The following is a 15,752-nucleotide window of genomic DNA, read 5'->3' on the forward strand; positions in this document are numbered from 1 at the left end:
CCATGGTTCTACACACCTGAGGATCTTGTTTTATTCAAAGCAATGCTAATACAAGAAAAAGGATCAACATTATAGTTTTCTCACACTGCTTAGTGGCTTACATAGAACAAGAAACTAGTGAGACAAAAATAGCTTTTCTGAGCTATTTCAGGAAGAAACGCATACAAATAATGAAATTTACTTATACTTTGAACAACTCTGTGTAGTACTTTCCAATTTTACTTGTTTATAGAATGTAATTTGTATATAATTTTATAAAATTTTGTTAAATTATCTCTACATTTAAATCTGAGACTTCAGTAAATGTCAGTCTAGAGGCAAATAAATCTGTAATTCATGTCTAATAGTCTGCACAAGCATAGCTTGTTAAAAGGTGCTTCAGGTTAGAGTTTCTATAAGCACACTAAATCTAATCTGAAATTAATCAAGTAAATAAATAACTTCACCAAATGGCAAATAAAGCTCTGTGTGCATTTGACTTGTAAATACATCTGTAAAATATTTTATTAACAGCAGGTGGCAACCTTTGAAAATTGGACTGCAGCAGTATGGTTTTACTTTTAAATACACAAATGCAAATTATTTCAGGAATGGTTTTATAAGCAGCATCTAGTTCATCTGACAGCTTATTGAGAAGATTCATATTAATCTTCTATTAGTGTTGTGCTTTATAGAGGAAGGCTGCATTACCCATGGAAATTAGTTTGCTTAGGAATCCAATACAAATACTATTTTGTACTGCTTTTCAAATGATGAAATTTTTATTAAAATTAAAGAGATCATTTAAAAAGCAAGTTAAATTCAGTTAACTTCTCCAGTATAGTATTATAACTTTCTAACTACAAATAGTCTTCTTGTTGTTCTTCAAACACAATGAGACTAATTGTTCCTGCAAGTACCTTGAAAGCTGTTCCTTGATGTCTGTCAAGGGGTCAATATGCCCCCTATGAAAAACAGGGGCTTGATAACATAAAATTCACATCTCATTTCCTGACGCAAAGCATCCCTGCCATTTAAGTCCTTCTCTGACCACCAGAGAACACAGCCAGCAAAAATGTCCAGAAGTCAGATTGCTAGATTGATTTTTTGCTGCTTCCTGGCTTGCAGTTCAGATTGCATAATTTCCCAAGTGGATGGCTAAAACATCCTACCCTCCTAACTACTTATTTTTTATCTTTCACCTATCCAACAATACATTCTTTTACTTTAGAACAATGTGTGTTTATGATAAATACTATCTGATTCACCAGATATTCTTCTTTATTCATCATTTTTGAAGAAGCTAAAAAATACACTTTTATTGGCTTTTAGTGGGAAAGACTTAAATCTGTTGGGAGGGCAAAGTAAAGAGTGATACAAAGCGTAATATTAAAAAAGTGATATTTAAGCATTATATTAATGCTTAATAATAGAAAGAGGTGTCTTTCAATTACTTTCCCTTTTATAAAATGCAGCTCACATATTCATTCATTCACTCTCTACACTATGGTAAGGCTCAGTTTATCTCTTATTTTTACTGCACTAGATCTTACCCCAAAAGTTTAAGAGATGTCACTTGTATACTGGATAAAAGGAATTCCAGATTACAAAAACAGGCCTGGTATTCTCAGATATAGGGCGTTCAAAGAGATTTTCTATAGCAAATTGCTCCTGCTCCAAATATAATAGACATTCCTTGGCAATCAAGTATTTTTTTATAACTATTTTTACTATGGCATTTTGCTTTGCTCAAAACTTGATGCATTGCTCATATGTCTAATAGGGCTCATTTCCACTTAGCTGCATAAACAGAAATCTACTGAGAAAACCAGCAGTGACTTGTCTAAAGCAAGGCCAGATACAGCTCCTTATGGCTATTACTCTACAGACATTGATCTCATGTTTCCTAAGGATGCCCATAAAAATAAGCCCTGTTGTAGTGTAAATAATAACAGCAATTGTGTTTTCATCTCACCAGGACACCTCTGTTCACTGCAGCGTCTAACTTCCTCTCCAGTTCCTTCACACTGCTGCCCAGTCACAGCAGCACCTTGACAGATCCTTATCCGCCGCTCCCAGCCACCGTCACAGGATTTGGAGCAGCCACTCCAGTGGCCCCACTGGTTCCACTGGCCATTTGCTGTTTGGAAAAATATAATTACAGTGGTGATATGACGACAATCACAATGGAGAATTACTCTTCTTTAAAATTGATTTGTATAGTGCTGTTGTACAGCAACAATACACGTTTAAAGTGTGCCTAAATAAGTATCCTCCTTAAAAGAAACTAAGTAAAAACATTTTTGCATGTGATGTTTTAAGATCTGGATTTTTACATGTTCTCACAGAGCAAATGAGGCTTAGAGGTAAGTCCATATAGAATCTACACACCCTGAAAAGCTGCTTTTGCACTGTCAGAGGATCATGAAGTAGTCTCAGCCCAAAAGGGAATAAGTTCATATATATTTACTTTCTAGGTTCATGAAAAACTTAGGTACTTTAGGCTTCAAAAATACCTGCCTAAAACTGCTGAATGTCCTTCAAAGAGCAATAAAACCAAAAAGGTGATGTGCAGCCTTCATGCAGCCTTTCAGGGCATGTGCTCCAGCATTTTCATTATCAAGTAAATATGAATGAGGCCTCAGGACTCAGAGAATCACAGAACTGCTAGGGTTGGAAGGGACCTCTGGAGATCTTGTGGTCCACCACCCCTGCCAAGGCAGGGTCACCTGGAGCAAGTGGCACAGGAACACCTCCAGGCGGGTTTTGAATATCTCCAGAGAGGGACACTCCACAGCCTCCCTGGGCAGCCTCTTCAGTGCTCTGCCACCCTCAGTGTAAAGAAGTTCTTACTCTTATGTTGACATGAAACTTCTTGTGTTGTAGCCATAATTTTAGTTCCAGCAGCTGCCCTGCCCCTCGCAGCCCGCTGAGGCCCGGCCAGCCCGCCCTGCAGGCCCCGCTGCAGCGCGGAGGGAGCCGCAGCCGGGCGCAGCCGCTCGCTACTCACCGGTGCACTCGGGGTTGTAGCACTCCCGGCTCTCGGCCCAGGGCCCTCTGCACTCGGAGCCGCCGTGGGCCGCCGCCGTGCACTGCCTGCTTCGCTGCTGGGTGCCATTGGAGCAGGTCACCGAGCACTGGCTCCACGAGCTCCACTCCTGCCACTGTCCGTCCACTGCCGCCGCGGCCACAAAAGAGATGGACACAGCAGAGTTACCGCCGGAGCCAGGCAGGTGACCGCCGCCCCTCGGGCTGGGCCCAGCCTGGCTTCTCATGGCAATCAAATACACAAACCAAGGTTATGAGCTGCTTTAAACTAATATAAAACTGTTTTCCTTTTCCTTCAAGTCAAGAGCGTCCCATCTCTTCTAATTGCACACTGATGTAAAAAAGGATGAAGAATTATTTTGGTCACATACTCTTTGAGAGGTGTTATTAAAAACAAGACCTAATAAAAAGACTGGTCTTTCTAGGCAAAAGTGAGAGCCGTTCTTGTATCATGTAAGTAAACCCTGAGCCCTCTGAAGTGATTTCTAAGAGCTGCAGTGATAGCTCAGACAGGTCAGATTATACCATTGGTGCTGACAGTGAAATGAGATGTCTTTAGTTGAACAGGAAAAGGAAAACGGGAGTTACCCCTTTGCCTCACATACAGGCTCTCTTCTCTGTATTCACAATGCTAAATATATTTTTTATCATTCATCCTCCCTGTGAGGGAAATTATCTCAGTTCTTCAACATTCTTTTGAGATAAAATGTAGCAGGACAGAAACTGCCTGCCTTCCTCGCTTTCTTATCAGATTTGCTGTTGTGTTTGCATATTGCATAATCTTCTTTCTGAAATGGACAAGTTAAAAGTCTAAACAAAATGAAAATGGTGGAAATGGCTCTGTATTTAGTAATTTGTAATAGCCCATGCACTTGAGCTTGGATGAATATTCTCCTGAGTAAAGGTTAATGACTGTTATTAATAATTTTGTATATCAGAAAGCTTCTTGAGGTAAATGAAAATATTAAAACCCAAGGTAATGAAAAAACATAAAGCAATTATGCTTCCATACAAGTTAAAAATTATATGGTCGATAATAATAGGACTAGGCAGTATGTTTAAAAACAGGCAAGCATTATGAAATGTGTTATGACTAATTGTGCTAATTCAAGATCCTGCATTCATAGAGATTGTGGCAATCATCAGTTCCTCATTGCCCCTGCAGTTAAATATAATCTCAAAATGTAGGTTCTAATATAATTTTTATTAATACTCGTCCTTGAAAACCTGGTTCTATAACTGCTAGTGCTATATAAGCACCACCACTCCAAACAAGGAATTTCACTTGGTGCACTTGCCAAACCCTGTTTTCAGGATTCTTCTAAAGGGGAGTTGGAATAGCAGCTCCCTAAGCTGATGGTGTTAATGTCTAAAATAGAAAGAAGAATCTTAAAGTTAGTGATTAAACATACTGTTCTGTATGGGTGTGTCACTGTTCAGTAAATAATTGAGGCAAACTATTCTGCTATTGTCAGACATAAACAACAGAACATTCCAAAGATACTATCCATATCCTGGGCCCAGGATCTCAGCACCAGTGAATTAAAGGAAGAGATTTTTCAAGGCTTTTCCCTGAAGTTCTGTATTAAGTATTCCGTGTAATGCCTGGTTGTGAAGCACTTCTCAATGCAGATGCCTCTGAAGCTATGAAGCTGAGCCCTGATAATTTATTCAGAAGAAAATGGAAATCTTTCCAAACATGGATGCTAGTTCCACTCATTAATCATAAAAGGTTTATGTGAAGAGGAAAACATTATGGAAATTACATTTCAATGCACCCTCTTCAGTTTTATTCGTTGCTATATAGTATTATTTAGGATAGGAAAGATCAAATCAATTATTATACTGTCTTTGGAGAAAACTCATTCTGCAGCTTCTCATATATATTTCATACATCTCTCTTATTTATCTTTAGGAGAAAAGAGCATGTGAGTTTTCTATTTCAGAAACACCCTTTAAAAATAGAGAATTCTACATGAAGATTCCCTTAATAAATTGAAAATGCAAATTGCAGCAAATCTTAATATTGAGCAAAGACTTAAACTGCTGCTTTTAAATGTAACAGTATAGAAGTGTCTCTAAAAGTCATTTAGATATAAATGATGTTTCAAAATCCAGAGTTCTCAAGTAATTTTTCTGACAGATTAGGTCAAAATATCTTTTGTTTTTCTTCACAATATTGAAGTCAACTGGATGCATTAGATGTATATATGCATTTTGAAAAAGTTGGTCTAAATTAATCACAATCTACAGACAAAAAGTTGAAAATCAATTTTGAACGAACACCTTTTTTTTTAGTAATCTTTAATTTTAGTAGATGGACATTTTAACATGAAGCCTGTGTATTGTTTATTTGGTTAGCGGTAATTTTTTGAAATTGGTTTCACACATAACTACCAGAAATGAGGCACCTAAACACGTAATACAAGAACTTAATGGTTATTCAATATTGCCCTAGCTTGTGTGAGCCTTTCTGTCTGTACACATGTAAATAATATCCATTTTGGATATATTAGCAATTTAAAGGTTATGGTTTCACAAATATGTTTGACATATGATGAATAAATAATTACAGTGAACCTCTAAGCAGACTGTAACTTTTAAACTGTATTTTGTATTCTATAATTTGTACAGATATGGGGGACACAAACTATGGGACCTCTGAATGTCTCTCTTTCAGGCTCAGTCAGCAAGTATTTTGCCTTTTGGTTCTCCGAGACCCAGAGACCCATCCTGAATCAAGACTTCCTACACAACATACTGTGCCCTACAGAGAGAGTACCTCAAAGAAACTAAATATTATTTGCATCTGTCCTGAACAGTTACCATCCTGACTATATACTTTAACCATTGCAGTCAGAATTATGAACAACTGTAAGAGCCATCCTTCCCAACAAACAATATTACTCAAGCTAGTCACTTTGGATAATGTTTTTTTTCCTATGTGCAAAGTGCTATGAAAGAAACCACAAACAAGCCACATTAAATGCACTGTAACAAAGCAGAGAGTTGCTGTATGAGCTCACCAGGGCAGAGTGCAATATTGCAAGGTTTGTGCTGTGTTTCAGGTCCATCACATGATCTTCCCCCATACTGGGGAGGTATACATGACCTTGTTCTAGTTCTTTGGCCTCGACCACATGTGAATGAACACAAACTCCAAGGTGACCATTCCTCCCAAACGCCATGTACTGCAACAAACCATACAGATTTTAACCAGAAATAGACACACAAGTAACAAAGGATTTCAAAATAAACAAGATCAACATTTTAAATAGGAGTTATTCTGCCACCTTCAAGGAAATCAGGTTCATAGGTAAGCTTTATCATAGGAAAACACATACTTTTAAAAGCTTAGTTGATTTTAATTTAATCAGATTTTCTCTAAAGTATATTTAAAAATATACTTTGAACTATTTTCTCTAATCTTTAAACTAATCTCACTATCACAGTTTCTCTTCTTTGACTGTTTTACACATGATGACTTTTCTTTTCAGAAGTTAGTAATGACATATTTGGTCGCTGACTTGATATGTTTAATAGCCCTGATTTTCAGGAGGCATGCTTTTGTGAAAATTTGGCATATACTTTCTGTATCAAGGCAACTGTAAAATCTAAAACCAATCAAAAATAAGCTTTCTTTTGAAATTATAGGAATAAATGCAGTAATTTCTTACTATATCAATATTACAAATTGGAGCAGTAATCTTAAAGTTTTTTCAATTGTTTAAATTCTGGTGGAAATATGGTGGCAGATGTGCTTGATTATCTTCATCAAAAATTCCAAGACCACATAAGTAAAAGAATTATATACCATTTCCATACATGAACATATTCATTGATTTAACAGACTGTAATACATGCTTTACTCTTGGAAAAACATTCATTCAACAAACTGCAAATACCTTCAGAGTTCACAATAAATTACAAACTTATAATACTATTTTTACATACAATATTTGATAATATTAATATAAGGAATCTAGAAGATGAATCTTTTTATACTTCAAGCATTTTCTACTATAGAAGAAGCTGACATACAATATCCATGTGAGCTTCCATACTATATGCAACCCCTTTACAGAAAAAATCAGTGAAATTGTCAGAAAATTCTCTACATGTACATTTGTAAAACAGTTCTATATAAACTGAATAATACTGCAAAGCCAACTTTACTTATTTTTCTTCTGCTTTAATAAGAGCAGTTGCACAAATTTAAATTAGGCAATGTCAGAACAGGAATGCAATGATGAGAACTGCAGTAATGTTCAGCATTTAAGAGAAATCCAAAGACTTAGTATCCAGACTGAACATGTCACCCAGTACCACATAATTCTGTTTCTGAAGCCCTGTCTGTTTGAAGGGTGTCTGGAGGGGCAAACTGTGTATAACATCTGAGTGTATCAGTAGTAATGATTCACAACATTACAGAAGAAATAGATTTTCTGTTTTGTCCTCACTTTTTTTCATCACTGTGAAAGAACTTCTCATGTATAGGTTTCCTTTGCCCTGAAGGCACATATACCCTGCCCAGTTTCTACACATACAATCCTTTTCTTGCAGGAATCAGAATAACATTTCCTGAGGTGAAATTCAATTGCAAGGCTGTGGAAGGACATTCAGCTCCCTGGCACATTATCACAAATTCATCAGTAAGATCAAGGGGAATTCAGCAAGTAGGTAAGTTCTATTGCTTTTCATTTAAAGTAAGAAAAATTGTCATTTCAGACACTATGTTGAGATAAAAAGTTTGTTAGTTAACTTCTGAGAAACTGTACCTGACAGAAAATGTCAAACCTAATTCAGGGAAGATTTTAACTCGCTGGACAACAGCTCAATCAATGAAAGGTTTTCATTTGGTCATGTAAAAGTGATCAAAAAGACCATATCCTATGTCCTTATTATCTTTCTCTAAATATCATATCCATCTGTGTTATTTAAAAAAAAAATAACCCTCAGGAACAGTTCAAATTAATGTTAAAGTGACAGATTTTAGTCTAGTTAGTTTAGAAACCTTGATTAACTTTGACATTTTTGTCAAAAACGGAAAGTCTTGCACTTCTAAAAATAGTAAATTTATGACTATAGCTGCCCATAACTCTTTTAGTTTCAGCTGTTCTCAACAGGTACTATACTTCTACAGCTGTTTTTATTCAGCTATATAATTGATTTTTTTTTCTCATTGGCAAGGTGTTAGATTACGAATCGAGACACATCTCTAAAATTCCCAATTTTTTATCATATGAGCAAAATTAATGAGAAAACAGTTTGTCAGATCAGATTCCAAACAATAATCAGTAATAAAAATATGACATAATTTCATACCTGATACCACAACGGTTGATTAAAATGTTCAGATGCGACAAGATTTTTAAAAAGTATAAAAATTAGCTAAACAAAGTTAATCCAAATTCGAAAAAGATTATTCTTTAGAAAAATAAAAAGTTGAAAAGGTCTTGACCCTATGAAGACATAGAGTGGGGTTTTTCAGGGCACATACAAGTTTAAGCCTATTGCTTAATTTGGAATTTTGATTCCATGTTGTCAAAATGTTCTAAGTTAGTTGTCTTTGTCTGAATTTTTGTCTTTAAAGGTCTTTAACCAAGAGGATGTGTATTTATTGAGGCAAGAGTTGATTGCATGCTAGCAGCAACACAGAACAATTCCTGTGTGATTTTGGAACTAAACACAAGCCAAAACAAAATGTTTCATTTTGGATGGACTGAAAGCAGCCTTTGTTTGTGGTTTAAATTAAGCTGTGCCAAAAATCAACTTCCATGACAAATTTCATCTCATTAAGTGAAAGTTTCACAGCACCTTCTTGCATTTATAGACTTTTATATCTGAAACTAGTAGTCCAATAACAAAATCAAGGATGGAATAGGCATAACACTAAAACAACACATTACAGAAGTGCCCAGTATTATCCAGATTATCTTTAAAAGAAAATCTTAATTAAAAGTTTCTTACCCCTGATTTTTCCTTCTGATATTTTATTTACATCTTCTTTCTTTAACACTATTTTCTAAATGCAAAAAAATCCCCTATAGCATCTGATGAATTATAGCCAGATGAGCTATGCCAAATTACACCAGATGGAGAGCTGGCCCGCAGAGGAGTTACTGTTTTCTATAACACAATTTCAGATGCAAGATTCATTATTTGGGACAAAAATATTCAGATTATTGCCAGCTTCTCTGTCAAAAACATTGCTAGCACAACAAGTTTGGATTACTGCAAAGCATCTTTCCCATCTCTCTGCCACTCTGTGAACCTAATCATGTTGAAGTGAACACCCACAGTGTTCACAACACACAACTGCTGTGAAGTGGAAGGAGGCGTTAGGCCATGCTGGCCTTCATCCTACAAACATATTTTGTGAGATTTTTATTGGGGTTTAAACACTTTTGATTTGTTCAGCTTTAAATTGAACAGGTATTGAAAAAAATATGGCCGTTGCCATGGTGCAGGTAGGTCCAGTACTGTGTGATATCTTCATCAATGACACAGACAGCGGGACTGAGCGCACCCTCGGCAAGCCTGTGGACAACACCAAGCTGAGTGGTGTGACTGACAAACCTGAGGGACAGGATGTCATCCAGAGGGAGCTGGACAAACTGTAGAAGCAGGCCCATGTAAAAGCTATTAGGTTCAACAAGGTCCTGCGCATGGCTTGGGGGCACCCTGGTTTCAACCCAGGATGGGAGATAATGGGATTGAGAGCAGCCCTGCAATGGACGACTTCAGGCTGTTTGTAATGAGATGTTGGGCATGAGCCAGCACTGTGCATTTGCAGCCCAGAAAGCCAAACACATCCTGAGCTGCATCAAAAGCATCATGGCCAGCAGGGTGAGGGAGGAGGTTCTGCCCTGCAACTCCACTCTGGTGGGACCCCACCTGGAGTGCTGCCTCCAGCTCTGGATCCTCAGCATAGAAAGAATGAACCTGTTGGAGCTGGTCCAGAGCACTGCAACAGAGATGATCAGAGAGATGGAACATCTCTCCTGTGAAAACAGGATAGAACAGCTTGGGTTGTTCAGCCTGGAAAAGAAGTCTCCATAGAGACCTTATTGTGGCCTTTCACTGGTTAAAGGGGATGTCTAAGAAAGATGCAGTTAAGTTTTTTGTCAGGCCCTGTTGCAATAAGATAAGGGAGAGAAAAAAGGGAGGTAAGTAAAACTACTTTAGCAAATAACAGCAGCCAAAGTATAGGATTTGAGAATACAAATGTTTGAAATGGCTTAGTGTATTGCTGCTCCTGACATGTCTTGCTTTACCCATAAGCCTGGAAATTCTAGGCTACAACTAAATTTTGTGGCAAAAGGTGTTCAAGGCAATGGAGAAGGAGAAACAGAAGCTGAGATGATCTGCAAGCATGGAAATCCCATGCTCTTTCCCCTCAACTTTTAGCTGTGTTAGAAATAATTCACTAAACTGAAATGAATACAGTAGCACTGCAGTAATGGATTATGAGGTATCTCCACCTGCAAAAGGACCAGTGACAATGAAAATTATCTATGTTTTGTTGTCGACTATGCTGCACTTCTTTAGAATAATATTGGTCTGAAATAAATATAAACAACCCAAAAAATATGTAAAAAGTGGTTCTTTCATTATTTTGCTTGAACTATCAGTAATGCTATTTTGAAATTTAAATATCTATTCCAATACATACATATATATGAAGCTAGTAAATCCCATTTTCCAAATTTTCCAGGAGACTGAGATCACAGAAAAATATGTTCTCTAACATCCCAGTGAGTATCTTGGACAGCATATAAAATATGTTAAAGTGTGTGTAAAGAATATCTAAAGGCAATAGAAAAAATAGTCTGAAAGCTTTGCATTAGTATTTGCAAGTTTAACAGGTTCCTTTGAAGCCTGTGGATAGATGCATGAAGTACAGTAGGCCATTCTGCATGTTTTTTAAGTTAAAGGGACAACTCTTTGATTAGGAAACATTCCAGCTCTCACAATGCCCCACATCCTTTTACTAATCATTTTGTCAAACATCTGTTTTAAATACACTAGTATACAGACTATGTATTTATTTTTTTAATGGATGGACCAGGGATCAGGAACTATGCAACTTTCTGAGTCAGGATACATAATAGAATGAGGACAGAGGATATTTGGGCAAATAATTAAAGGGATGTTTGAAAAATTAATTAGGCAATGCCTAGGAAAAGCATATTTCTAAATTGCTAATCTTGCACACTGCTACACAGTAGTGAACCTGTAGTCAGACAGAGAAAAACATAAATTAGTAAGGTATTGTAGCTGCATGGAACAATATGCAAGATTAAATCCAGGAGACTGATTATTTAGGAAAGGTACCTCAAGATACATAGAGATTATCAAAATCAGCTGTGGTGAGCTGAAAAAGAAAATATCTTGGAATTGCAGACGCTAAGAATTTGTAGCCTTTGCTACTGGGTATCTGGAAACAAAAGCTGTATCCTGAAGTGTGAAGATATAAGGAAACAGCTCCTTTGTGACCTGAGAAATATGGAGCAGTGTTTTGGGGTGAGCATTGTTAAAGGATTCTTTGTCCATAACATATCTAAGAATTAACTTTTTTCCAGTTTAAATTTGACAGCAAAGTAATCACCTTGGCTGTTGCATTACCTGTATTTTTTTTTTTTTTGTTTGTTTTTGTATAAAAACTTAATATCCCTTTCTGGAGAGAATGAAGATGAAATTCTGAAAATTAGTTTATTTAATCCTCTTCCCTCCTCTTAGTTAATATTAATTAGCAAAAAATCAGGCAGAACTCATTGTGAGAGGTGGACTGTTTTCATGTTCATTCTTCACATAGTTTCAAATGAATATTTAAATCTATTTTTGATTGTTTGCAATGTTTGTTCATTTCTTTTACAGTTCTCCTCTTTCACTTTTTTTGGGTTGTTTTTGGTACTTGAGAGTTCTTTTGCAGTATTTCCCACCTCTGGCACAATCCAAGCTACTCTAAATGTTTTAGAAATACCTGCCATTTTGTATGGAAACACTTCCATGTGTAAAGTTTTACCACTTCTAAAGCATTAAAATTCAGCTCTAACTAGGCATTTCTACTCTGAAATATTATAAAATTTCATGTGAATTGATTAACTTAAGCATGATAGGAAACATTAGGTGTTGAGAGCAATTCTTGTTACCATCATGCATCATCTAGAGACAATCTTGTAAGCTGATTTTCATTACAGAGGCTCCCTAAATGCTTATAATGCTGTACAGAAACCAATGGGATCACATGCACTTCCCATTGGCCATTTTTAAATACACAGTAACAACATGAGGGTTGGATCCTACATATTATTGCTTATTGAGATACAGTCCAAAGAGTTCTCTGTCTATGACAATTTAGTTTACTTCAAAAATGTACTGAGCTTCCCCAGAAGCTGAAGATAGCTCACCACCCTCTTGGGATCAAATGTTCCAGGGACCTGAGGAATTTGTCCTGAATTTGTACTATGCATACCATCTGAAGGATGGTATATAGTTTTTTTCTTTTTTTTTTTTTTTGCATTTCAGTCACAGCACAGGAAAAATAATGTAGTCATGAGGCATATGCCTTCCCTCTTGCTTCCCATCATAGATTCCCATCACAGATCCACAGGTAGAGTCTAAAGAAAGATGTGCCCTTTCAGCAACTAACTTGAATATGCCTGTCTCTTCTCCTTAGTGTATAACTACTGCTGAACTCCAACGATGTCCAGATCTCTCAGACAAAAGGAGTAGGAAAACTGTGATGCAAGACACTGATGACCTTTACTGTGTGTCAGATGTAAGAGAGTTACTTTTGTCTGATCTTTTTTCCTTTGATAGGTAGCTGTTGCCCTTTCTTGCCAGAACAATGTAAAGGGAAGCCCATGAAGACATAACTGTGCATAGAACACTGTCTGGCCCATTGCCTGAAAGAGAGTATTCTAAATGGGAAAACAATTGCAGTGTCAAATAATATATGTTAACCCACCCTCTTAATTAGTCTCTGCTCCTTAATGTATTCATTATCTGGATTTCTTCTCTAGCTTGTCTTTGTACTCATGCTACCTTCTCTTTTCTGAGTGAAAATTAGAGAATATAGACTTTTTGAAAAAAAAAGTGAAACTGTCAGTAAAAAAGGTGCTCTTGCTCCATATCTTGACTGTTCTGAAAATAAAAATAATAACCTACTTGAAAAAAAAATCACAGGTGAATAGAATTACAGTTCTCTGCTTTAATTGAAATGCCCCTATGAAATCCATGTTAATAATAATTAAAAAAAAAGTTTCAAATTCTTATCATTATACAGTTCAAAAACATCCACAATTTATTTATTGGCTGCTAACACTACCTGGACAGAGGGCAGTGTTATTGCAAACCCTTGATTCTCTTAAAGGGCCGCTGCAGTGTGTCCCGTAAGGTGATACACAAGTTCTGGTTCGCACCTGCGACCCTTGACCACAAGTAACTGAACACGTACTCCACTGGGCCCACTCTTCAACACCAGATTCACCTGTATTCAAGACAACAAACAAACATGAATATAGACATAAGTATTAATGACACAGCTTGTTTTGTTTGGTTTCTTTTTTTTTTGCTGAAGCTCATTATCATCCGCTCTTATAAATCAAAGAAAAAGGTACCACACCAAAATAAATATTTAAAGGTTTATGGAGTAAAGCAGCTGTGAAAATGTGCAATGAATAGAAAACAAGGACACCTACGAAGCTGCAATCACAAAACGCCTGTCAGAGGGGAACACTTTGATGTCTTAGCATCATTTACAACTTTATGAGAACTACTGCCCTTCAACACTTGAGAAACAACACTACCCTCAGGATTCTGTAAGAACATAGACAACTCTTTTTACATAATAGCAAAGGATTTGTCTTTGATATTTATACTTATCCCTCTAGAATTAAGGCTCAGTAACAGTTTAAGGAGCCCTACCAGTAAGGGAATTCCAATGGAAAAAAACCCAGACAACCAGCCCCTAATGTCTTACATTTTCTTCAGCAGAATCATATAGAATTTGAATGAAGTTCCCTGACAAAGAAAATATTTTGTTTACTAAACTTTAATCTGAAATGTGAGATGGAAACTTTGATAATTTACTGCATAAATTTATTCCTTGCTTTTGACCTACAGGTATGCTAAATTCTTGGGTGTACCAGACCTAATTACGGAAAGTAATACATACTACTATGTTCAAAATTATCAGATGTGATTTATTAATACTGTATATTAGAAAAGAAGTTTTTTAAAAAAAATTCTGAGAGATAGAATATTATATTTTTATTTTTTGAAAACAAGTCATGCATAACATTTTCTTCCATGGGTGCTCTGGAAAGAATGCTTGAATTTTGAAAGAATGCATGAACAGCTGTACACACAATTGTGGAATTCCTTTCCCAAAGGAATTCTTGTTCAGAAAAATAAGTCCCCTGAGTATTCTCAGAAAGCAAAAGCAAAAATAATGTGAATATACCTCACTGAACAATTTGAGTAAGTAATTGTGCATTGATGTTTAGCTTCTTCTGTTAAAATTCAGAATGTAATGTAAAATGGCAGCTGAAATCCTTACTGCATGCTGAATTTTTTAGTGTAAGTCCTTTTTGAAACAAATGGGACATTCTGTTTTAAAATCAGTGGCATGATAAAATTTGCAGACTTGAGGGGCTTGCTTGAAATTTCAGTTATCTCAGTATACTTGTAGTCTTCCAAAAGTTCTGATACTGATCACAGTCGAGGGACTGTCTGCAAAGCAGGAATATTCTGGTGCTATCTTCCAAGAATGCAGTAAGTGACATGCTATTTCTTCAAACTGTGCTTTGTAGCAAGAATCTGTGAATCTCTCCAAGCTGTCTTTTTTTTTTTTTTTTTTTTTTTCCCCCAGAGGTCAAGCAGGAAGCCTTTGCAAAATGATTGTTTCTGCTAGACTTCTAAGATTCAATTCTGAGGCTATTCAATGCTTTAAAAAAAAAAAAAGTGCTTCTTATTCAGTAAAAAGACAGAATGCATTATAATTAGCACACAAATTCCTCTGTTTTTAATAAAATTATATGCAATTCTAAAAGTTTCTACATAAAACCACAAAATTATGATCTTTCTAAACACAAAAATTCACCTGTGATTTTTGTTCTTCTTTTGTTTATTTATTAGGTGAAAAAAAATAAATCAATGATTATTGTTCTTGTGACATGAATTTAGCACTTTGATTAGGCAGTTCAGGTTGGCTTAGGTTCAGGTTAGATGGTAAAATATATTGAATATGTATGTAGACATTAACAATTATAAAATATGTACTATAAGCCCTATATGCATGGTGGAAAGACTTGGATTACTGTGGGTTTCTAGGCTAATACTTTTTGTCTTTTCCTACATGTTTGAAGTTTGAATTTGCCTTTGTTAAAATTGTTTAGATAAAAGGTCAAGCAGAAGAAAAAGTCTAAACTATGTTTCTCAAGATATTCCTCATTATGTAAAAGAGTTATATATACTCAGTGTAAACAATCCATTATTCAACACAGACATATTGACATTACACAACTAATAAAATAAGGAAATTAAAAATTAAAAAAAATTACATATTAAAGTGATAAAAATGTTACTCTAAACCCTTGGAATAAGATGGGAAATAGCAGCAACATGATTATCAGGCTGTAGTCAGACTTTTGTGTGAATGTATTGAGTGAATTTTGAAATTGGTATTAATTATTAGAAGTTCTGAGAATTTATGTACT

At 35.9% G+C, this 15,752-nt stretch overlaps 1 protein-coding gene across 11 annotated transcripts in view; it reads right to left on the reverse strand.

Moving 5' to 3' along the window:
• The window catches only part of ADGRB3 (adhesion G protein-coupled receptor B3), a 445,203-nt gene that overhangs the window by 248,504 nt on the left and 180,947 nt on the right, over positions 1-15,752 (reverse strand). For all 11 annotated transcript variants that reach the window (XM_054279273.1, XM_054279280.1, XM_054279279.1 and 8 more), the window contains 4 exons: positions 13,361-13,522; positions 6,054-6,218; positions 2,990-3,154; positions 1,955-2,119 (listed from right to left, as the gene is read on the reverse strand). In XM_054279273.1, the coding sequence (XP_054135248.1) occupies positions 1,955-2,119; positions 2,990-3,154; positions 6,054-6,218; positions 13,361-13,522 (657 nt within the window). The remainder of the gene's footprint in view (positions 1-1,954; positions 2,120-2,989; positions 3,155-6,053; positions 6,219-13,360; positions 13,523-15,752) is intronic.

The sequence above is a fragment of the Melozone crissalis genome, unplaced genomic scaffold (genome assembly GCF_028551555.1).
Source record: "Melozone crissalis strain CALT ecotype California unplaced genomic scaffold, PUWL_Pcris_2 ptg000027l_1, whole genome shotgun sequence".
Taxonomy (NCBI): Eukaryota; Metazoa; Chordata; class Aves; order Passeriformes; family Passerellidae; genus Melozone; species Melozone crissalis.